The 25,082-nt window shown below is 35.4% G+C and overlaps 2 protein-coding genes across 4 annotated transcripts; both read right to left on the bottom strand.

Moving 5' to 3' along the window:
• LOC127879082 (ras-related protein Rab-30-like) lies at positions 1 to 23,926 on the bottom strand. 3 transcript variants are annotated; one of them, XM_052425687.1, is made up of 5 exons: positions 23,836 to 23,926; positions 13,763 to 13,859; positions 11,307 to 11,390; positions 5,568 to 5,751; positions 1 to 3,683 (listed from the first exon to the last, which is right to left on the bottom strand). In XM_052425687.1, exons 2-5 carry the CDS (start codon positions 13,847 to 13,849, stop codon positions 3,430 to 3,432), a joined length of 609 nt encoding a protein of 202 aa, XP_052281647.1. In that variant the 5' UTR covers positions 13,850 to 13,859; positions 23,836 to 23,926; the 3' UTR covers positions 1 to 3,429. The 3 variants fall into 3 exon arrangements, with proteins under 3 accessions (XP_052281647.1, XP_052281649.1, XP_052281648.1); XM_052425689.1 differs by lacking the exon at positions 23,836 to 23,926 and adding an exon at positions 17,031 to 17,062; XM_052425688.1 differs by lacking the exon at positions 23,836 to 23,926 and adding an exon at positions 16,419 to 16,479.
• On the bottom strand, positions 20,792 to 23,035 carry LOC127879083 (uncharacterized). Its single transcript, XM_052425690.1, has 5 exons — positions 22,944 to 23,035; positions 22,414 to 22,490; positions 22,122 to 22,218; positions 21,450 to 21,531; positions 20,792 to 21,158 (listed from the first exon to the last, which is right to left on the bottom strand). The coding sequence occupies exons 2-5, from the start codon at positions 22,483 to 22,485 to the stop codon at positions 21,071 to 21,073; spliced, it is 339 nt and encodes a 112-aa protein (XP_052281650.1). The 5' UTR covers positions 22,486 to 22,490; positions 22,944 to 23,035; the 3' UTR covers positions 20,792 to 21,070.
• Positions 23,927 to 25,082: the final 1,156 nt, after the last annotated feature.

The following is a 25,082-nucleotide window of genomic DNA, read 5'->3' as shown; positions in this document are numbered from 1 at the left end:
TTATTCAAAACTGCATTTTATTTTGGCACAAATAATTATATAAGCCTACACAGAAACATGAAGTGCATAAAATAATCCTGTAAACCATGATTTAAGTATGTAAATAGTTAAATGAACACATTTTGCAAATATTATCAAATAAGGACTAGATCAATTTAAACAAGTTGACACTGTAAACTAACTGCTAACTGCTAACAACATGTACACAATATGTGTATATTATGCATAGTAAAACAAATCATGTAAGAAGACTGCTTAACATTGCAGTGACAGTTTTAAAATAAAAATAAACTCGCCAGACTGGACAAATGCCATAAAGCTGATTCAGCTAGTAAAACTTTAGGGTTGGAGCATGCATTTATAGTAAACACTAGCAAACACTAATTGTATACCATGCTGATTAAATAAAGGCAATATAATAATGTAAGTTATTGCAGTAAATGTTTAAAAGCTATGATAATTTCACATAAAACAAAACTGTAAGTAAAATACAACTTAATCGTGAACACAACACTGTCATTATAAGTGATAACAAAAATAAATGTAGTAAACATATAAAATTAGACAAGAAACTGACAATCACAAAACATCAAATGCCAATCAATAAAATTAAGAACACAACCAGACGCAATAACCTTATGCATTATTTGTCATTTTCTTTTGTTTAAGTTATTATAAGTACGGCTTACAAATAGTAAATCATGGCTTGTACTGCTGTATAAACACTTAAAACAGGCTTGATGTGTTTAAAAACAATAAAAACTTTCAGATACAGCAGATATATGTGACTATTTACATTAAATACCATATTAACACATTTATTTAGGGACACGTATATCCTTGTTTATCTTAGCAAAGTTGTATGTTCCTAGATATAGATTTTCTTTGATTTCCAAGAACAATCTTTCTGATCATGATTGTCAACATTTTCAGATTTGTTTTGTTAACAGACAAATAAACTATGTTAAGTCCTTCTTGGGGTACCTCCCTCATGGTTAAACTCCAACATATACATATAGAGCTCTATATAGTTGTTAATAGGCTAGTAATTGATACTTCATAATTTTGTTATAAAATAGTACATACAACAAGACACAACAAAATGAACATCTTGGCACATATGTGCAAGATTAAAATAATTGGTTTGACAATCTTTTTAAACAATATACTTTAATTATATGTGTCGTGTTCTGAGAAAACTGGGCTTAATGCATGTGCCTAAAGTGTCGTCCCAGATTAGCCTGTGCAGTCTGGACAAGCTAATCAGTGACAACACTTTCCGCTTTTATGGTATTTTTAGTTTCAAGGAAGTCCCTCTTTACCAAAAATCAAGTTTAGGCAGAAAGTGCCGTCCCTGATTAGCCTGTGTGGACTGCACAGGCTAATCTGGGATGACACTTTACGCACATGCATTAAGCACAGTTTTCTCAGAACAAGCCTCATATTATCAGGGTATGAAATACCTTATCATGGTATACTGGAAGACAGTCACACCAGTCTTCTCTCACTAGAAGCTTACTATTTGGCACATGCATAAGATGCCTATGCATCATAGAACCAATACAAGTCATTGAAAAAGTTAATATTATAAAGAAGACAATTCTTATCTATATGAGCAACACTCTGGGAAAACAAGGCTTAATGCCAATGTGTCAAGTATCTTCCCAGTTAGCCTGTGCAGTGGTTAATAAGACAGAACAGGCTAATCTGGGACAGCACTTTATGCACATGCCTTCCTGAATTCTGTTTCCTACAGTGCTGCTAATATTAACTGGAAGGGCAATTCAGAATTACAATGAATATTACAAATACATAATTTTTATGGAGATCAACATAACCATTATGCATAACAGTAAACAATCAAACTCATAATGAACAAATATTTCACAATGTTTTACCTTAACCAACTACTTAAAACAAAATAATCAAAACAAAACCATTAACAACAGCCACTGTTCTTTGGCAATATTTGGCAAGCAAATAAATAATAAGTGCTATGATTATAACACGTTAATTTTATGTCATGAAACAAATAAAGCAATAAAAGGTAAAAATGACTAGAACAAAATAATAAATAAGCAAGTAGACATTATTTGTATTTTTTTAAATATAACATGTTTATGTACAACCTTAAAGTATTGACTATATTCGTCACAGGCTCACAGATACAATTACCCCAAAACGACACATGTTCGGCCACAGAAAGCTTCCTTATGCTTATAGATGAACATTCACATCTCAGGGTTGCATTGACCTTAGAGCTAAGGAAAAAGTGTTGCTAATACCTGCTCTCAGAATACGGCAACCTTGACTAAATTTCAATATTTCCTGATAAATAATGAAATTCCAATAAAGCTGTATCTTTTCAATATTTAAAATGTAGGTCGTTTTTACTTCAAAATGTGAGATATGTTAATAGGTGTTGCACAGAGCTTAGTGTTTCTTAATAAGTAACACCATACGAGAATGGTACATGCATGTTACAATGAACTTTCAAAAAGGGAAACAACACACCATCTCCATATATTGATAATTTGTGGAACGTTTTATTCACATTGCCTCAATAATGGTACGGTTATGAAGCATAAATTGATTGATGGACTTTCACTCTGTGGATGGCCAAAAAATAAAAAAGGCAAACAGCAACAAATAGCAAACAACTAAACTTGACTAAAATAATGCTGAAATAAAAATAAATAAATACAAGTATTTGCAACTCCTGAATTTCTTAAAGCCAGTACAGTCTAAATGACTAAATAAATCTGTTAACAAGAGCTACCCTAGACAGCATGCCCAACTATTCATCTGCTTTGTAAGTATCATGTAATATTTCTGTCACCAAATAGATAACCACAAAGCTGAACATCTGTAGTACCGGTAGTATAATGGTTTATGTAAACTAAAACATTAACAGTAATTAATTAAAACAAGAAATGTGACAATGCCAGAAAAGTTCTTTTTTTTAACAAATTATTTTAGTTAAATTGAACATGCTAAGAAAGGTCTGCATATAAAGTACACCTGTACCTTCACATAAAATTACAGCAATATACCACCATCCAGACAAGCTATTGAAGGAAACCTTTTTCTCTAAAGTAACATAGACCTTGACTTAACTGGGCAAAATGCAACTCAAACCTAGGTCTGTATGTAAGCTACATGTGTGAAGATACTGATATGGAGATGATGAATGTTAACCTTATCTGGACCAATACACAGTCGCCGACGCCGACATTTGATTGAGTAGATTAGCGTGGACTATTGGAAGAATAGTCCAGCTAAAAATCCAAAATGAAATTATTTCAACCTTCAGTGAATATTATGCCCTTCCTAAGAAGAACAATAATTTCCATACACAAAATGCACAGAAATTCTGGTTCAATGTCACACAAAAAACTTGGATAGCTTTTGGCTTACAAGATCACAGATCTAGAGTTTAAAACACTGAGCACATGAACTTATCGATTTTGTGTCCTTTGAAATGTCTGCAGACTGGGAATCTGGTACCAGTCTTCGACTGCGTATTTCCTCAGTAAGTATGGTGGCCATGTCTATAAACAGTTTGTCCACGTTGTCTGCCTCTTTGGCAGAGGTTTCGAGGAATTTCATCTCGTATCGATCTGCAAACTGCTTCCCAATGTGTGTTGGTACTTCCCTTGCATCACCCCGGTCAGTCTTATTACCTGAAACAGCAGACATAAATTGAAGCCCAAACCAAAAATTGTGTTATTCTATAAACAGTAATATAAGGTTGGGCTTGATTTTGTTTTTATTAATACTTAAAGAAACAAATTTGGACAAAACTATCAATGAAAACAAGACATTTGCACATAGGATACAGATGATCTTACATTGAATTTTTGATCTCAATATTGACCATGACCTATTAAGAGTGACCTTAACCTTTGAGGTCAAGAGATGGATGTTAAACGTGACATACACTTGTCATTTGATGGTTTACTTTTGTGGGAATGCTGTATGTTGTAAATGCTGCCTTCTTACAAGGTTTACATAAGTGTCTACAATCAGACAAATATGGATTTTACAGACAACAACTGTGTTAGAAACATTTAGGTCAGGGATTTGCCATATATACTTTGTTTTCAGGAAACAGAAATGTTTTCTTATTCAACAAAGACTTTGGGTTAATCCCTAATACATGTATATGCAAACACATAATTTCAGTGATTTATTGTGGGCTTTTTTTGGAAATTACATATGAACTTTAACTAACCTTTATTAAATAATTGCAAAAGCAACTAAAAAACGTGACCAGATTTTAAATGTTGTATACATGAACAAATGCAAAATATACTAAAAACATATTATTGCATTTGTGAAAAGTTTAACAGGCTAACATTTTACACTTAAGTACATGGATTTTATATAATTAAACAAGAGGGCCTGAAAGGCCCAAAGTCGCTCACCTGAGATAAAAAGATATTATTGGGACAAATCTTCTGACAAAGTTTCATCAAGATCAGAAAATAAATGTGGCCTCTAGAGTGTTAACAAGGTTTTACTATAGCCATATAAGGAAAAATGCCCCGCCCCCTGGCAGCAATGTTTCAAACCAACAGGCATCATTATTGAACTCGTCCAAGATATTATCGGGATTAATCTTCTGACCAAGTTTTATGAAGATCGGACAGTAAATGTGGCCTCTAGAGAGTTAACAAGATTTTACTATAGCCATATAAGGAAAAATGCCCCGCCCCTTGGAAGCCATGTTTTCAAGCAAACATAATTATTTTCAAACTCATCCAAGATATCATTGAGACCAATCTTCTGACCAAATTTCATGAAGATTGGACAATAAATGTGGCCTCTAGAGTGTTAACAAGGTTTTACTATAGCCATATATAGCCATATAAGGAAAAATGTCCCGCCCCCTGGTGTCCATGTTTTTAAAGCAACCAAAACCATTTTCGAACTCATCAAAGATATCATTAGGACAAATCTTCTTACAAAGTTTCATGATGATCGTAAAATAAAAGTGACCTCTAGAGTGTTAACAAGGTTTTACTATAGCCATATAAGGAAAAATGCCCCGCCCCTGTGGTGGCCATGTTTTTCAACCAACCAGCATCATTTTTAAATTCGTCCAAGATTTTATTGGGATGAATCTTCTGACCAAGTTTCATGAAGATCAGACAATAAATGTAGCCTCTAGAGTGTTAACATGATTTTACTGTAGCCATACAAATCCATATAAGGAAAAATGCCCCGCCCCTTGGCAGCCATGTTTTTCAAGCAAACGTAACCATTTTCGAACTCATCATCAAGATATCATTGAGACCAATCTTCTGACCAAATTTAGTGAAGATTGGACAATAAATGAGCCCTCTAGAGAGTTAACAAGGCAAATGTTGACGCCGCACAATGCACAACGGACGACGGACAAAAGGCGATCACAAAAGCTCACCATGAGCATGTTGTGCTCAGGTGAGCTAACAAAAGATTTATTTAACTAATTACGATCAACATTACACAAAACATCTAAAAATGTCTTAACCCAAGAATGAACTTCAGTCTTTACAAAGTTACACTTCAAGTCAATGACATACCAACAAGGTAGGACATGACTTTCTGATTTGCAAACGACTCAATGTCGACCATCCACTGGGGCAGAGCGTCGAATGTGTTCTGAGAGCAAACATCGTAGACCAGAACTAGGCCATGTGCAGCTCGGTAGTAGCTCTGAGTGATGGAGCGGAACTTCTCCTGTCCAGCAGTGTCCCAGATCTGGAGCTAGAACAAGAAATATACAGCAGGATGGCAATGGGAAGCAAGATATAGCTAGATGGAAAAATATACAAAGGTAAGGCAATGTGGGATGTTAGCTATAGCTAAAACAAGGAATATAAAACAGTAAGGCAATAGGGGTGCAAGCTATAGATAAAATATGAAATATACAACCGTAAGGCAACAAGGCAACAGGCGTGCAAGCCTAGATCTGGAGCTAGAACGAGGGATATACAACCATAGGGCAATTGGGGTGCAAGCAATAGCACAATGAGGAATGTACAATGGTTAGGCAATGTGGGATGTAAGCTTTAGCTAGAACGAGGAATATACAACAGTTAGGAAATGGGGGTGCAATCTATAGCTAGAATGACTCAATTTGAATGAGGAATAAACAACAGTAAGGAAATGGGGTGTAAGCTAGGTAGCAAGCTATACTTTACTAATGATATGATGTCTCGCATAAGATACTATATAATAACAGAATTTCATTTGACTATAGAAGTTCGAGAACAATTTGCGCAATACATGACCTTGTGATTTCCGCCTCCCTTAAAGGTCTGGTGAACTTTTTTTTGGGGTGGGGGGATTCTTGGGTGGGATGGTTGGACGATATTTCAAAAATAAAATAATAAAAACAAATATTTGTGTTTTTTAACCATGTTTGAAAAAAACAAGAGACGTGTTTGTCAGAAACACAATGCCCCCTATTGTGCTGCTTTAAAAAAAAAATTTTTTTTTTTTTTTTACCTTTGACCTTGAAGGATGACCTTGACCTTAAACTTCCACCACTCAAAATGTGCAGCTTTATGAGAACGCCGCTTTGAAATATTAATTTTTTTACCTTTGGACTTGAAGGATGACCTTGACCTTGAAGGATGACCTTGACCTTGAACTTCCACCACTCAAAATGTGCAGCTTCATGATAACGCCGCTTTGAAATTATTATTTTGATTTTTTTTTTTTTGACCTTTGACCTTGAAAATTGACCTTGACCTTGAAGAATGACCTTGACATTGAACTTCCACCACTCAAAATGTGCAGCTTTTATGAGAACGCCGCTTTGAATTTATTTTTTTTTTGACCTTGAAGGATGACCTTGATCTTGAACTTCCACCACTCAAAATGTGCAGCTTCATGATAACGCTGCTTTGAATTTTTTTATTTTGTTTGACCTTTGACCTTTAAGGATGACCTTGACCTTGAAGGATGACCTTGACCTTGAACCTACACCACTCAAAATGTGCAGCTTCATGATAACGCCGCTTTGAATTAATTTTTTTACCTTTGACCTTGAAGGATGACCTTGACCTTGAAGAATGACCTTGACCTTGAACTTCCACCACTCAAAATGTGCAGCTTCATGATAACACCGCTTTGAAATTTTTTTATTTGTTTTTTTACCTTTGACCTTGAAGGATGACTTTGACCTTGAAGGATGACTTTGAACTTCCACCAGTCAAAATGTACAGCTTCATGAGAACGCCACTTTGAATTAAAAAAAAATATTCTTACCTTGAAAGATGACCGTGAAGGATGACCTTGACCTTGAACTTCCACCACTCAAAATGTGCAGCTTCATGAGATACACATGCATGCTAAATATCAAGTTGCTATCTTCAATATTAAAAAAGTTATGGCCAATGTTAAAGTTTTCGGACAGACAGACGCCATATATTTGACATTTGACCTTGAAGGATGACCTTCACCTTCACTTTTCACCACTCAAAATGTTCAGTTCCATGAGATACACATGCATGCCAAATATCAAGTTGCTATCTTCAATATTGAAAAAGTTATGGCCAATGTTAAAGTTTTCGGACGGACCGACACCATAAATTTGACATTTGACCTTGAAGGATGACCTTGACCTTTCACCACTCAAAATGTGCAGCTCCATGAGATACACATGCATACCAAATATCAAGTTGCTTTCTTAAAAAGTGAAAAAGTTATGGCCAATGTTAATTTTTTGTTCGGACGGACAGACTGACATACTGACAGACAGTTCAATTGCTATATGCCACCCTACTGGGGGCATAGAAATTAAAAATTATTTTGTTGGGGTGGGGGGTGGGTATAGTGTGAGGAGGGTGTGGTGGTCATTTATTAGATGATCTTTAATTTAAAAAAAATAATAATTGGGGGGGGGGGGGGGGGGGGCGGGGGGGATGGTTTGGATGGAGTCAATTGTGGTATGTCAGGTAAGAGTTAATTTGTCAAAGTATCAATCGAATCTAATCATAAATAAAGAAGTTATGGCAATTTTAGCAAAATTTAATAATTTGACCTTTAGAGTCAAGGTCATTCAATGGTCAAGATAAAATTCAACTTGCCAGGTACAGTACCCTCATCAGGGTTTTCCCCAGGCCATTTAAGCGCCCCTTGCCGGGGCGCTTGAATTTCGAAATTAGAGTCTCCGGGGCGCTTGAAATTTTCCGATCAGTGTATTTTTCAGTAAAAGAAAGTGGAGATTGTCCAAAAAAAATCAAGGTTTCTCTATCAGTGTATCAATATTCCCTGTTTTAAAAGAGCACTCGGTACCTTCTTTCACAAGTAAAACCCATAAACACCACATGGGGTAATGGATAATCCACTGATAAGAGAATAGCATGACGCGCGTATCTATTATTCTAGCCACATTACACAGTCATTAAAATGCTGACAAGGATGTATCTGGTAACTTTCCAGTCGTCAAACTGTGAAGTTGATCGTCCAATCGGTTACGCGAATGCTTATGAAGGCGGGGTTAACTATCGACCATTATTTTTGATTGACGTCGGGCATGAAGTAAGAGTTTATCGCAGCTTGATTAGCAAGAAGTTGTACCATTTACGTAATATAAAACCGGTAATTAGTACAGTACTGTACATTAAAGACGGTTTCCGGCATCATCATCACACCTTTTTACTGTAAACAAGTGCTACCTATGACTCATAATTAATACGAGAAATTAATTGCAAGTGGTAAACAATTAATCATTATAGCGAGTAGGTTGTGCAAATGACTCCCGGTTACAATTATGTGATAAGGATTTAATTCCAGTACATGTATATTTCATCATGTCCATTTATAGAACTGGTTCACCTCGTTTTTCTGACATTTATTCGACACGTAATGCGCTTTAACAAATTTTCGTTGAATTAATTACGCACACTTGTAAATGTTTCGTCCGATAATCGATAGTTAGAAGACTGATGATGGCAACCGACTGTGATCCTCGTGGACGACGTGAATTTCATGCATAATTCCGTCAAAACATTTATTAGACTTGTAAAGTGTTTAAACAAATTATCATTGAATTTATAACGCAACGGTTTATATTTGTTGAAATCTCAAATGGGAATGATTAAATTTGTAATCCAAACCCATTCCCGTAAGTCGATGTTAACACGTTTTTAATCCGAAACACACTTCCAAATGTAAATGTTACCGCAATGTTTAAATATTTTTGCTTCAACTTAGCAGTGCAAATTTATTTTGTGTCGAATCTTTTTCTCAATTTAAAAGAGCGCAAAAATTATGCAGCATGTACAACATCGGGTCATTTGCATATAAAAGCGTGCGTGTATTGAGCGTTTTAACAAGCACACAACAGGTCAGGGGATTGACGCTTATTCAGAGGCAATATTTCATCAAATCTATAAATAGTCACTTAAAAATGGCAGGGTTTGTGTTAAAGATATAATTGAGAGCATTTATCGCAAATATTTACCAGAAAGTGATTGATAAAAAGGGAATAAACGGGATTATCGGGTAATAAATAGAAACTTGAAAAGTAGTAAGTACACAGTAATAGAGTTGGGTTGAAACGGATGTTTTGGGGAATCGTTCGAGTCGGGATTTTACTATCTGTGCGGGAAAGTTTAAAAACAATTCAACAATATAAAAAAAATATTTTTTTTAATGACTGGGGGATTTTTTTGAAAAGTCATAGCGCACCAAATGACGTCTTTTGACGCTGTTTTTCGTTGAGTTATAACGCACCACAGAACGTGAATCGACACGTTAAATTTTAAAACAAGGGCTGTTTGTAAAACATGCATGCCCCCCTATTTGGGCTATAAGTTGTAGTAGCAGCCATTGTGTGAATACGTTTTTTGTGGTGGTGGTGGTGGTGGTGGTGGTGGTGGTGGTGGTGGTGGTGGTGGTGGTGGTGGTGGTGGTGGTGGTGGTGGTGGTGGTGGTGGTGGTGGTGGTGGTGGTGGTGGTGGTGGTGGTGGTGGTGGTGGTGGTGGTGGTGGTGGTGGTGGTGGTGGTGGTGGTGGTGGTGGTGGTGGTGGTGGTGGTGGTGGTGGTGGTGGTGGTGGTGGTGGTGGTGGTGGTGGTGGTGGTGGTGGTGGTGGTGGTGGTGGTGTGGTGGTGGTGGTGGTGGTGGTGGTGGTGGTGGTGGTGGTGGTGGTGGTGGTGGTGGTGGTGGTGGTGGTGGTGGTGGTGGTGGTGGTGGTGGTGGTGGTGGTGGTGGTGGTGGTGGTGGTGGTGGTGGTGGTGGTGGTGGTGGTGGTTATCATCCGGAAACCACCTGGTGGACGGACCGACCGACCCTACCGACCGACCCACCGACATGAGCAAAGCAATATATCCCCTCTTCTTCGAAGGAGGGCATAAAAATCAACGTCGGGAGGGGTACCACCCCTAGCAGCCCCGGGGCGCCTGACAAAAATCATGTGGAAAGCACTGACCTTCATGATATCATGAAAGTATTTAAAGTTTAAAAGCCCTGATACTTTAGAAGTAAAGTGGATCAAAACACAAAATGTAACCATATATTCAAAGTTACTAAGTCAAAAAAGGGCCATAATTCCGTAAAAATGACAACCAGAGTTAGGCAACTTGTCCTTTACTGTCCCCTTATGATAGTTTGCGAGTGTTCCAAGTATGAAAGCAATTTCTATGACACTTTAGGGGTAAAGTGGACCAAAACACAAAACTTAACCAAATTTTCAAGTATAAAGGGCCCATAATTCCGTCAAAATGCCAGTCAGAGTTACATAACTTTGCCTGCACAGTCCCGTTACGAAAGTTAGTAAGTGTTGCAAGTATGAAAGCAATAGCTTTGATACTGTAGGAAAAAAGTGGACCTAAACACAAAACTTAACCAAATTTTCAATTTTCTAAGTATAAAAAGGGCACATAATTCTGTCAAAATGCCAGTCAGAGTTACATAACTTTGCCTGCACAGTCCCCTTATGATAGTAAGTAAGTGTTGCAAGTATGAAAGCAATAGCTTTAATACTTAAGGAAAAATATGGACCTAAACACAAAACTTAACCAAAATTTTCCATTTTTTAAGTATAAAAAGGGCACATAATTCTGTCAAAATGCAAGCCAGAGTTATCTAACTTTGCCTGCCCCGTCCCCTCATGATAGTAAGTAAGTGTACCAAGTTTGAATGCAATAGCATTGATACTTTATGAGAAAAGGGTACCTAAATGCAAAACTTAACCGGACGCCGACGCCAAGGTGATGACAATAGCTCATAATTTAAAAAAAAAAATAGATGAGCTTAAAATGATGATTTTCATCTTTATGATACATGTAGATCTGAAAAAAGCTCTGACCTTGACCTTGTCTCCGTCAATCTCCACTGTTTTTATCATGAAGTCCACGCCTATAGTGGCAGCCTGGCCAGGGGGAAATAAACCCTGCAAATCAGAAAGTCACACATATGAACAACTAAATTTACATTCAAGAATACAAATTTTACTCATAATTAACTGAAATAACAGAAGATAGAAGAACACTAAACAAAGGAAAACTAGAAAGTAGAAACTGAAAATAGTCAAAGACAACTTTAACTTACTTTCCTCTACCTAAAAAATATATAATTGTATATGTTTTTTTATATGATAATTATGAGTAAATTGTTAAGGTTAAAATAAATAATAATTCAATCAATTCCTTCATAAAGCTGTGAGATCTATAAGCAGTGTTCATTTTAGGATTTGAAAGATGAGTCCTGAAGATGATTTGTTTTGATAGAATCAGTTTTCTAAGAAAACAATTGGCCCCAAAGATTTCAAGTACAATATTACTTAACAAGACTATTGCCAAGCGATAAAAGTCCCCTTCCAACATGTACGCAGGATCTACCATTTTCAGCAATATTTGTAGTTTTTTTGTTGCCATAGCAACCATAATTCAAGAACAAAAAGAAATGACGTGCATAAGCTCCATATTGCCATTTATCCATGTTTCAAGTTTCATGAAAAAATATGAAGAACTTTTACAGTTATCGCAAGATCCACCATTTTACGCAATATTTCTAGTCTATTTGTTGCCATAGCAACCAGAATTTTTGACGTAGGAACAAAATGAAATGACGTGCATAATCTCCATATTTCTATCTGTCCATGTTTCAAGTTTCATGAAAAAATATGAAGACCTTTTAAAGTTATTGCAGGATCCAGAAAAGTGTGACAAACTGACAGACACACAGAGCGCAAACCATAAGTAGGGGACTAAAATAATGTGTAAGCATTTCAGCAAAGTATGACTTCAAATGATAATACTTGACTATGTAGCTAGACTTAAGTATTGGGCATTCTGATTAAAATTGCTTTTTCGATTTGATTATTTTAGAGATAATACTCAATCATGAATAACAAGAGGGCTATGATGGCCCTGAATCGCTCACCTGACTAACCTTGCTACATCAACTTAAATTCTATCATACCCATATACAATCCCAAGCCAGATTTCATTAATTAATACATTCTGACAAAATTTCATTAAGACGTGGTGAGACTGTGACCTCTTTCATCTACGCAAGGTTTTACTAGAATTGGCCCGGTGACCTAATTTTTGACCCGAGATGGCCCACAAATGCTCCAAAATCAGATATTATCAGGATAAACATTCTGACCATATTTCATTAAGATCAGATGAAAACTATGACCTCTATTGTCTACACAAGGTTTTTCTATGATTTGACCTGGTGACCTAGTTTTTGAACCCAGATGACCCAAATACAATCCCAACCCAGATTTCATCAACATTAACATTCTGGCCAAATTTTAATAAGTTTGGATAAAAACTGTGACCTCTACTGTCTACAAAAGTTTTTCTTTAACTTTGACCTAGTGACCTAGTTTTTGAACCTAGATGACCCAAATTCAATCCCAACCCAGATTTTAACAAGACAAACATTCTGACCATATTTCTTTAAGATCTGATGAAAACTGTGACCTCAATTGTATGCACAAGGTTTTTTTATGATCTGACCTATTGACCTAGTTTCTGACCCCAGATGACCCAAATACAATCTTAATCCAGATTTAATCAAGATAAACATTCTGACTAAATTTCATAATGATTGGATGAAAACTGTGACCTCTGTTGTCTTTTCTATTATTTGACCTAGTGACCTAGTTTTTGACCCCAGATGTCCCAAATACAATCCCAACCCAGATTTTATCAAGATAAACATTCTGACCAAATTTCATAAAGATTGGATGAAAACTGTGACCTCTATTGTCTACACAAGGTTTCTCTATGATTTGACCTAGTGACCTAGTTTTTGACCCCAGATGACCCAAATACAATCCCAACTCAGATTTCATCAAGATAAACATTCTGACCAAATTTCATAAAGATTGGTTGAAAACTGTGACCTCTATTGTCTACACAAGATTTTTCTATTATTTGACCAAGTGACCTAGTTTTTGACCCCAGATGACCCAAATACAATCCCAACTCAGATTTAATTTAGATAAACATTCTGACCAAATTTCATAAAGATTGGATGAAAACTGTTACCTCTACTGTCTACACAAACAAATTGTTGACAAACACACGCACACACACACGCAAGCACAATGGATGCCGGACATCACACGGTCACATAAGCTCACCATGTCACTTCATGACAGGTGAGCTAAAAATAGCTCAGAATAAGAGTATCATTCCACTATTACTTTGTATGCATATTTATATATATTTATATATTACTACTAAAATGACTACAAGTTCAGTTTATATTTAGGACCATTGTTGGTACAATCCCATCAAATCAGACCTGAGTGAATCTGCGAACCAGGCATGTTTTTCCAACACCAGCTTCTCCAATCAGCACAACCTTGAACAAGTACTTGTAGTCTTCCATTGGTCGAAATCTGAAAATGGCAATTGTTAAGAATGTCAATAGGACTACAAAAACAAGATTCTCAGATAACCAGCTTGTCAGTATGGTTGTTTTTATTTTTATTTTATGTGAGACAAATTCTCCTTAAACAAAAACACGTCAAAAGGACCAACCAAAATTTGAAGCAAGCTTTTTAAGACATTCTGGCAGATTAATACCTTACATTAACAAAATAAACGTTTGTTTAGAGTTAACAATCTATAAAACACAAACTATGATCAAAAGATAAAGCATAAAATAAACACATTTTGAAACAAGAGGGCCATGGGCCCTAAGGCGCTCACCTGAGACCCAAAGGAACTAAACTATTCTGGGAAGGTGGAGTTCAAAATAATAAAAGTACTGTGAAGCCATTATTATTCGTCAGACATTAATTTTCGTCTTTTTCGTCCTTTGACCGATGGACAAATTCAAGATCGTAACGAACAATCATGTCCCATATTTGAAACAAATAAGACTGAATTACCGTAGGCATAAGGCATTTAAATCCAGCGTAATCCACGCATATACACAGGGCTCGAAATTAACACTAGCACACTCGCAAAATGTGAGTAAAAAAAGATTGCAAGGTAAGTTAAAAGCCACTAGTAGTTTTTGCAAGTAAAGAAATAGTGAAAAAAAAACGAGTTATATTGCTAAATGCGTTCGACGCCATGAACGCTAAACCGTAGGTCAATTTTTTGAACGTCCGAATACAAATATGCGGAAGCGCGCACCTTGTTTGTAGACTGGTATACTTATAGTACAGATACCCGGATGGTATTGATACAAAGAACATGAAACAGTTGACTACTGTGAAACCATTTATTTTCGTCAGCCTGAAATTTCGTCCTTTTAAAAAAAATGACTATTTCGTCAGCACTTAAAATTGTCCATTTCTGGTTTTGAAAAAAAAGCGTCAGATTTGTTTGTAATGTTTGTAATGCATGTAATACGCAGTTGCGAAAGAATCGTGCTGGGGAAAGAGGGGTGACACTTGGTAGTCACTTGCTGGTTAAAGAGTGTTTCCGAAAATTAAAGACACACACACACAAGAGAGATTTTTTACATGAAGTGACATATATTTATCCCTCATAATCACACTTAAAGAGAAATCAAGGTGCATGCGTAGACAGTTCAGTTTTCTCCACGTTCGTTTTTACACCTGTTTAAAAGAATTCTTCAATATTGTCTTTCACTGTAAAAGAACATTAATTAAAGTTAATCGAAAAATGACATGACATGTGAAAAGTTCATGTGCTTTGTATTTCTTATTGCTTTTTCTTATGATTGAGTCAACACACATTTTACACGTTCGATCATTCGTGAAAAATATTACAGACCAACAAACATACCTTTGAGAATTTAAGTTATAAAATAACGTTTTGTATTATACATCTTTTGTATGTATTTGTTTTGTGCAATTATCAATGTTTATTCTTCAGATCACATTTGCTCTGATGACAATGGGTATCTTGAATTTGAATCAAGATTAAATAAAATGTATATACACGTATACACTAGTGTTGCTATATACTATGGCTTGCAAAGATGACGTAGGTGTGAGAATGTTTATTTTATAACACCTCATCAATTTATTGACTAAACAACACATCCATGTATGCATGTGTTTGCAGTAATTGTAACCAGTGTCAGTTCTTATGAAAATCCCGAATGTAATTAATCAAAATCAACTAGAGCTCCAGATAAGGGTCGTATTTTCGTAATTACGAATTATTTTCAAGTCCGTTACGTATTTATTTTAAAATCTTGTTGTACCATTAAGAATTACAAAATCAAGTTACGAATATTATTTTTACATCGGTTCGTTTCGATTTTTATTGAGTTCTTTTCGCGTATTTAAGATCTTTGCGGTGCTTATATAGAATGGTTATAGGGTTTGTTTAACAAAGCGCATTTTTTCCAATAAAAGCGGCGTATACAGTCTATCTGTCAAAAAACAATGGCGGCGCCCAGAGAGCGTCCTAAAAAACTGCAAAGCGTCCAAAAACACGCTTTTAACAAATTGTACGCAAAGTGAGCAGAAGTTAAATGTTTAGAAAGACATTATAGAAAAGATCTTATACAATGTTGTATGTTCAGTTGCCGACACAGTCGGAAAAGCTAAACAAAAACGCGACACGATGGGTCCAAACTTAAACATAAAAAAACATTGAACGAGTGGAAGGGACAAGTCCCGTGGCTAATCGTTGAAAAGATTGAAGGGGAGACTCGTTTTAAATGTGAAATATGTAAAAATTCATCTAAGGCATGCAATCTAAGCACAGTTTGGGCATATGAAAATTTTTGGAAAAATAAAATTGTATAATACTGAAAAGACACTGCTGAACTCGTATAAATAAAGTGGCTAGTATGTTTATTTTGATTTTTTTGCATGAAAATAAGTTATAACCATTATTATTTAATTTAGGTCATTTAGAAAAAAATAAGAATTATTTTCCAAAACTTAGTAGTAACGTATAACGAATAAAATTTCAGAGTTAAAAATTCTTTTTGAAAATCTGGTAGTAATTTAAGAATTTCACAAAACCTTATCTGGAGCTCTGTCAACTGTTTATAATCAGCGATATACTCCGCCAAAGATTTATACATGTTCAGCCTCGTTCTGAAATTCGAAGCGTCACGTGATATCTAAAAATAGCAACAGCGGTAGTATTGTCAATGTGAAACTGGTTTATTGGCAAATTAGTAGCACATGCATTTGCCTGTAGGACAGTACCTTTGAAGTATGGTTCATAATATAAAAAAATCCAAAATGCGAAAACACCTATGACTAATTGCTTTGTGCACACAAATATCACACATTAATTGACATAAACATGTCAGTTTGTTTTCGACCTGTATTATCAATTGCCAAAACTTTAATAAAACTGCGAGAACAACAATTGTTTATATCAGAGAGACCAATTAACGCATATTAATTGAAAACAAACAGAATACTGTAAGACGCAGTTCTTAATGACTCTTTTTGCATAGTTATGTTTATGAACACAAGATGGTCATGAAAGTTTACAACATCTCTTTGAAATGGCTCCAATTAGCGGGTACCGTCTAGCAAGTTATTGTTGAAAACTGTAAATGTACCTCATTTCTCGATAATGTTCTGTAAAAATTATGTAATGACAATTTGAATTTTGCACACCTGAGCAATTTAAATCCAACCACTATTCAAATTTTCAATATCTCTCGAGTAGATATAAATCGACAACACGGCCTCGATGTAAAGCATCTGGTTTAAATGTGGAAGAATAAACAGCGTAAAACACAGTTTGCGTTCGTCTGTTGTGGTGCAAAGCGTTACATAGTAAACCGATGTTATTATACTTTTCTGGATTAAATAAGCATTGTTTTTTTTTCTAAAGAGACAATCTTTTATTTTTATACTGTCAGGCGTTTTTTACCTTATATAACAGACGCCGAATATCGGCGCCTTCCCCCACCAAACTAGGCTGGTTTTTTCCCCTTTCAGAACCAAAAATTCCACCTAAAAAAAAATTCTTTTTTTTTTTTTTTTTTTTAATAGAAAGATGTGTCTCATGATTATAATATCTCAATTCTATTTCAATTTAATCTTGCAAAACGTAATAAATTATGAAAAAAGCAATGAATATATTGCAAACATGTACAAATGTATCGTAATAATGAGAGAGTAAGTAAACAAATCCCCCCTTAAAGGGGAACGCCGCGAAAATTCCCACGCGCACAATTTTTCCCCAAAGTGGAAAATCCCGCGTAAAATTTCCCCCACATAAGGGCTAAAGGCCCCTTCCCCCACAACCCAAAAAAAACCCTGACTGTACATAATTAATATTGATACAGATCGTACAGTATACCGTCTTATGTAACGTAGAATCTAAGTACATAAAACAACACAGACAGAGGTGCGAAAAAGACATGCATAAAAAGTTGCTGAAACTTAGGAGAGTGAGTGAACATATGCTTATTAAATTGACAAAGATGAGCATACTAGATCTAGTTAGGTAAAAGTCTGTGTTAAAAGCTCATGTTAAATCAAATTACGCTTACACGTTACACCGTTATACCTTTCTACTGATTGGTTGATATTTAAATCTGTTTATAATATGGCAAGAGGTCAGTGATATTGTTGCGATTTAAGCAGAAGTTTAACTTAAATATTTATGCCTTTCTAGTTTCTAACTTCAATTTGACGATGTTTGAGGTACAAATGGACTTCTGAACTAAAACTGAACTAGAAATGGCGCGGCAGAGGCCGACGCGTATCCCCACGCCGAATGTTTGACCTAGGTGTGCCCCAGGGTTGGTAATGGGGCCATGCATAGCTGAGATTGACCGTATTGTCATAAGAGAAGTTCATCATCAATTAGAAGTGAATTGGTGTAGAAATGAAGAAGTTATAGTAAAAGGCAATTTTGGGTGGGTGTGACATATGTGGGCAGGGCGCCCCAGGGTTGGTAATTGTGCCATGCATAGTTGAGATTGACCGTATTGTCATAAGAGAAGTTCAGTATCAATTTGAAGTGAATCGGTGTAGAAAAGAAGAAATTATAGTAAAAGGCAATTTTGGGTGGGTGTGGTCTATGTGGGCGGGGCCCCAGGGTTGGTAATGGGGCCATGCATAGTTGAGATTGACCGTATTGTCATAAGAGAGGTTCAGTATCAATTTGAAGTGAATCGGTGTAGAAATGAAGAAATTATAGTAAAAGGCAATTTTGGGTGGGTGTGGTCTATGTGGGCGGGGCGCCCCAGGGTTGGTAATGGGGCCATGCATAGTTGAGATTGACTGTATTGTCATAAGAGAAGTTCAATATCAATTTGAAGTGAATCGGTGTAGAAATGAAGAAATTATAGTAAAGGCAATTTTGGGTGGGTGTGGTCTATGTGGGCGGGGCCCCAGGGTTGGTTATGGGGCCATGCATAGTTGAGATTGACCCTAATGTCATAAGAGAAGTTCAGTATCAATTTGAAGTGAATCCGTGTAGAAATGAAAAAATTATAGTAAATGGAATTTTTTGGTGGGTGTGGCCTATGTGGGCGGGCGCCCCAGGGTTGGGATTGGGGCCATGCATAGTTGAGATTGACCCTAATGTCATAACAAAAGTTCAGTATCAATTTGAAGTGAATCCGTGTAGAAATGAAAAAATTATAGTAAATGGAAATTTTTGGTGGGTGTGGCCTATGTGGGCGGGGCGCCCCAGGGTTGGGAATGGGGCCATGCATGGTTGAGATTGACCGTATTGTCATAAGAGAGGTCCAGTATCAATTTGAAGTGAATCGGTGTAGAAATAAAGAAGTAAATGTAAAATAACCTAAAAAAATGAGTGATAATTTCTGACGCGGCCCCACCCCAACCGCTATAACTTTTGACCCAGGGGTCAGATCAAAATTCCAAATAGTGCAGGGTCGCACATATGCTCATAGCTACCATGTGTGTAAGTTTCAAGGTTCTAGTGCTTTTAGTGTAGGAGGAGATAGTGGCCAGGACGGACGGACAGACAGACAGACAGACGGAAGGACGGACGGCGGAGATAACCACAATATCCCCACCTTTTTTTCAAAAAGCGTGGGGATAATGAGTTGGTATTGTTATTTTGCAATTTTACGCAAATTGATGAAAGTTTAACTCTTTACCACTAAGATACGTATTTTGACAAATTTGCAGTCCCTTAGAAAGTTAAATATAACTTAAGACCTTTCTTACTCGATTCAAGTTTTAACAGCTTAATTTCCAACTCTTAGTTACTGATGAGCAGCAAACAGCATAAAACCTTAACATACTGTGTGTTACTCGCAGGCCAGGGATCATATTTTTTTCGGTTTTGTCGGTCCTAGACCGATTGGGTTCATGAAAGACCGAATGAAAATCCCAAACAGTCGGTCCGATTCTGTTTGCTAAAATTCCCATGTCATGAAATCGATTACACAGTGTACATGCTAACACACCCTAATGACATTCTTATCTCGATTAGGTGTGATAAACCATTCGCTGCAGTCTCTAAACCGGTCAGAACCGGTTTATTGTACGTCAGACCACGAATCAAACAAAACATGCCGATACATTTTCCACCAGCGTAATAATCCTGTAATTTAATTATGAATGAAAGACGCGGATCTGATCGACAGAACAGCCGAAAGCTATTTTTATAGGCGGAACTTCACATAAAATAGTACACAAGAAAAATAATATACATTGTATAAATCTTTAGTAAAACCGTGTTAGAATCGAAATAATTCGTGTACTTTATAGTTTGTTGTTGAATAACCCACGAACGGAAAATTAGATGCGTGGTTTCAAATGCTTTGCACTCTTGATTTAATCCCTACGCATCTCAACTATCGGCCGTCGATTATTTGACAACAAACTATAACGTGCACGAATTATTTCTTAATTATTTGGTTTTGTTATTGTCAGAAGCCAACCTACGTACAAACATTTGTTTGGTTCAGTGCATGTTTGTAAGCTATTATCGAGTCGACAACGATTTAAAACATCGATATACAGATTAATAATATAGACAACGATGAAAAAAGTCTGATAAAACAGCATGCGAAACAACAATGAAATCGCAAATTATAAAACCAGTTGAGAAAACTCGTATGTTCTGTTTACAAATAAATGCATAAGGAAATTTTACTTGTACATCGATTATACCACCTTCAAGAATGGCAAAATCAATGATATATATTTTTACCATTGGACATAAATTTTCGGATACTTTCCCACCCCCCATTTATATCCAGACCGATTGATGTTGCGGGAAAATATGATCCCTGTCGCAGACTGTTCTGGTTTCATTCTGTTTGAACATAGCCATGTTCACTTGGCCTCTGTGTGGGAAAGGGTTAAACTTTCTGGTGTCCAACACATAATTGATCCTTCACCGATAAGACGTTCAAAAGAATTTAGCCCATATAAAAAGTAGCAATAACCACTGATTTTGAAAATTGACATAAACCCAGTAAAATTATACATTTTCTGATAGATATTAGTAAACCATTTCCAAATATGTATGGTTTGTCTATCTTACATTGTCTAAAGTAATGTTAGTGAATGCGGAAACATTGAAAAATCCCTTGTGTAAAAATTGTCATTTTTCATTTTTTTCAAAATAGTCAACCTGGGTGTATAATTTGTTTAAAATAATGATTTAAGAACACATTTTTTATCCAAACTTTTAATAATTCATTACAGATACATTTCAGCTATGTTAGATGTCCTTGCAATTGGATGGTCCGGCAGGATTCTGGTCTGAAACACGTTACCCCCCACCAACGCAGGACCCAAAAATTCCTGAAATAGACGATAAAAAGTTGATTTTTCTAAATTGCAAATTTGCATGTGATTCAATATCACAGTTGAAATTATGTACAACAAAACAAGAATAAATGTTGAAAAAATAAAAACTTATTTGGTTAGTATTAAAAAAAACAACATTATCCAAAACATTTACAACTGCCCCACCCACCCAATACAAATGTGATACAACCTGGTATTTAAGAAAATTTTCAAAGTAATATTATTTCTCTTAAAAAAAATTGTATTTATGAACTGGCAGTTAAATTGAACAGGAAAAACACTTACGGTTGAATATGCAGCCAGTAATCTGAATTCTTATCCAGAATTATGATATGTCGGTTGATTAGGAATGGCAGCACCAGGAATTCTGAAAGATCGACAATGCATTGCTATATTAAATCTTACATACTTTTGTAAGATGAAACAGAAACACTATTTGTTAGAATAGTTTAACACACACCTATTCAAAAAAAAGTAAACATATAATAAAATAATTAAAAAAATATTATAATAATTACTGTAAGAAGTTTCGAACTCATAATATGCGAATGCATGTAACAGCTCAATATCTTTAAACAACTTCTTGAATTTAGTAAATAATTGTCGATACATTAATTAAGAGCTTGTTTTCTTCATGAAAGGAACTCCAAAGATGCTGAAATATAATAGTGCACTGCATGCAAATATTAATTAAGTGATACTGACAAACTGAAAGAACAGAACATTTAACCGAAAATGTTTTCTACAAGCTTTTACTGATTCAATGTTTTTTTTTCAAAGTTTGCTATAAAAATCATGCTGAGATCAAAATTAGCCAATTGTAAGGGCAATTAAAATTTCATCTTTTAATGTAGCACCATATGATAAAATAACTGGAATTCCTTTGCCAAATGAAGTAACTTACAATTTAATTTTAAAGTAATATTAAAATTAATAATAAGATGCAGTCACACATACTGTTTGTAAAAAAAGGCTGTTGAACAACTGGTCTTTCACTGGAATATTCCTGTAAACCAAAAGGTGAAGGTGGTTGTGTCTCCTCAGAGTCCGATATCTATGCAAATGAATAGACATAAACATATTTTTGTCATCATACTTACAAATTACATTTCCGACAATAATATTATTTCTTACAGTAGGGGCCTATGTATATTCTGTATTATTAAATAATTAAGTTTAAATTCAGGATATAATTGTTAACCATCAAATTCAATGTCTTCAACATGCAACTGCTTAAAATGTTACTTACCACAATGTAACTGTGCTCATGTATTTGTGAACTTCCATCATAATCACTGTCAAATAGATCTTTGTCAGTCATGTTCTCTATAAAATATAAAATAAATAAAATAAAATTTCAATACCGGTATGCACAAACCCTGCGACACATAATAACCGAGTCTTAGCATTGCATTCTCAATTTTGCAAAGGTTAATTCTAGAACCTAACCTTTATATATAATAATATCCATTTATTTTTTGTATATTAATCATGTAAATGAAATAAGAACTGAAATTAATTATAGCAGTTTTAATACGTAAACAAAACTAATAATGAGATGGTGTGTGAAATATAATGCTCCCTAAATGTATAATCAACTTAAAACTAATAACGTAACTTAGCTTTTAAGTTTATGATTATGATCAATCACAGAAGTTACATTTTACATTTGTTACAAATGAAGACAAGTCCGGTACGACATGGCGCGGGTACGATCTGGAACAGATTTTCTTTGACATATTTAACACAATAATTTAGGTGATTTAAGTAAATTCATACCTGCATCGATTCCAGATGAGACGATTTCTCTTCCTGCCAAACAAATACTGTGTTTATCGTACCGATATCCGTAAAACCGCTCAAAAGATCGCTCCCGAATTCACAGTAACAACAATGTAATAATTCCGCGGAAAGGGGAGTAACTCTACTGAACAGGTATAGTGGTGTTGGAAATAAATAAATATATATTATTTCACGCGCATATACCTGATTCAAATGGTTAGGATTTATTAAAAAACACAATAATTAATTTATTAAAAGCTAAATTTCAAGTAAATCTGCCTTCTTTCTGCAAAATATTTGCCATCGAATTTTTTACTTTCACTTTTGAGCAATGATTTTTTCTTTTCCGGTCATGGCAAGGTCAGATACCGCTTATTTGGACATATCCCCTCCCACATATGCAAATTTTTCATTTGGATTACTTCTTTTATGCTCGTAGTGAAGCATTAAAAACACCCCACATTTTTCGGTCAACTTTTTGCCTGAACACCGATTGCGCAATAATTTGCATAGCAGGTGCGTGGTTATTGCTATAAAAAGTATCTCTAAATTCTTTGCGCGTCATATAAATAAGACTAATTCACATATTTTGCACCTCAAAATTGACCCCAGCATTTTTCAATTTGACTCTTCAAGATATCAGTCCAGAGGACATTGACTGTTGAATTTTAAAATCAATTCAAATCTCTAAATACATGTTTCATAGTTATCGTTCGAATACGAATATCCGAAATGTTTATCCGAATAGATAATTACAATCAGTAAACATATAAATTGCATGAAGATAAAACAAAATGCATGCGTTATATCGATAGCTTGAAGTTAAACTAAATTCTTCCAAGGTAACATATCAAACAACTATATGCAAAGTGTTTCTTAATTTACTTACTTTTGTAGATTTTTTGTTGTCAAATCTTTTCGTTCTTTTTTGTTTTCTTTAATCAGTTAAATCTCTCTAGTAGGCCCTAACACCCGTATCAATTCATACTGAATGTTTGGGGTAATATAATTTATAACATCTTTCTGCTGGCTGAAATGTGATAGGGTTCCGCTGGGGTTCGAATCCTATGGAAAAGAAAGAATTAGAACTTTTTCGCAATGCTGATTTTTTAGTACTTCACCCAAACTAAATACTACAGGGATATCGAAATATAGGTAGCAGGCTCTTTCGGCCCCAAGCTCTTTCGGCCCAGTCCGAAATTTCAGGCTTTTTCGGCTTTATCAACTCAAATCTACATTTTTGTTACCTGCTAACCCGAATACACACCACACATGTATTTAACAACCTGATAAAGATCATAAAACCGGGCATAGGTGCGAGTGTGCTAGACAATGGCTTCATTTGATAATGATTGACGGGGTCGGAGTAATTAAAGAAAACAACATCTGTTTAATGCATTTACGATGTGTAAACATCGTCAAATTAGTTATTAATCAATAAGGTTATGTTGTAAATTTATGACGAATTTTGCAAACACTTTGTAGGCATATCCGCGACAGAATATTTTAGTACAAAGAGGGGGGATATTGTTCTTACCTTCATCTGCAATGACTGCCGCAACCGCCCTGCAACGCCTGACATCAGCATAAACATCAGACTAAACTTAGAAAATGTCGCGCAGTCGACTATGCTTTAGATACTAGTTACTTCTCTGATATTATTGTTATAAATATGAAGTATATTCAGGTTTTACAGTTTCACAAGCATAAACAAGTTCAAAGATAGTTTTCATTGGTATTATTTATCATTTTGATATCATCTATTAAACGGACTAGCTCTTGAGCTAAATGATTTTTCTTTGTGTTAATCGTAAATCGTAAGTAAAGTAATATAAAACAGTGGCATTATTTTTGACATTAATACATTTAAGTTGTTTATTCGTTGTATGCTCAGGCATCCGAGGATCCTGCTTTGCTTCCACGGTTCGACATTTTGCACGATTTCGGATTGTCCGACGTGTCAGCGTCAGAAGACATAGCGCTCACCCGAACGTCCGAGTTCGAGCCTTTTGATTTGACAAGAGCCGAAATGCAACCGCCCGTTGTGATCGACGAACGGTATGTAAACTTAAAAATGGTATAATCGTGTAACTTATGAGCAATCAATATAAAATAGTTATTCTATTTAACAATGGA

This window comes from Dreissena polymorpha, chromosome 4, assembly GCF_020536995.1.
Source record: "Dreissena polymorpha isolate Duluth1 chromosome 4, UMN_Dpol_1.0, whole genome shotgun sequence".
Lineage (NCBI taxonomy): Eukaryota > Metazoa > Mollusca > Bivalvia > Myida > Dreissenidae > Dreissena > Dreissena polymorpha.
This window is presented reverse-complemented; position numbering and strand designations above follow the sequence as displayed.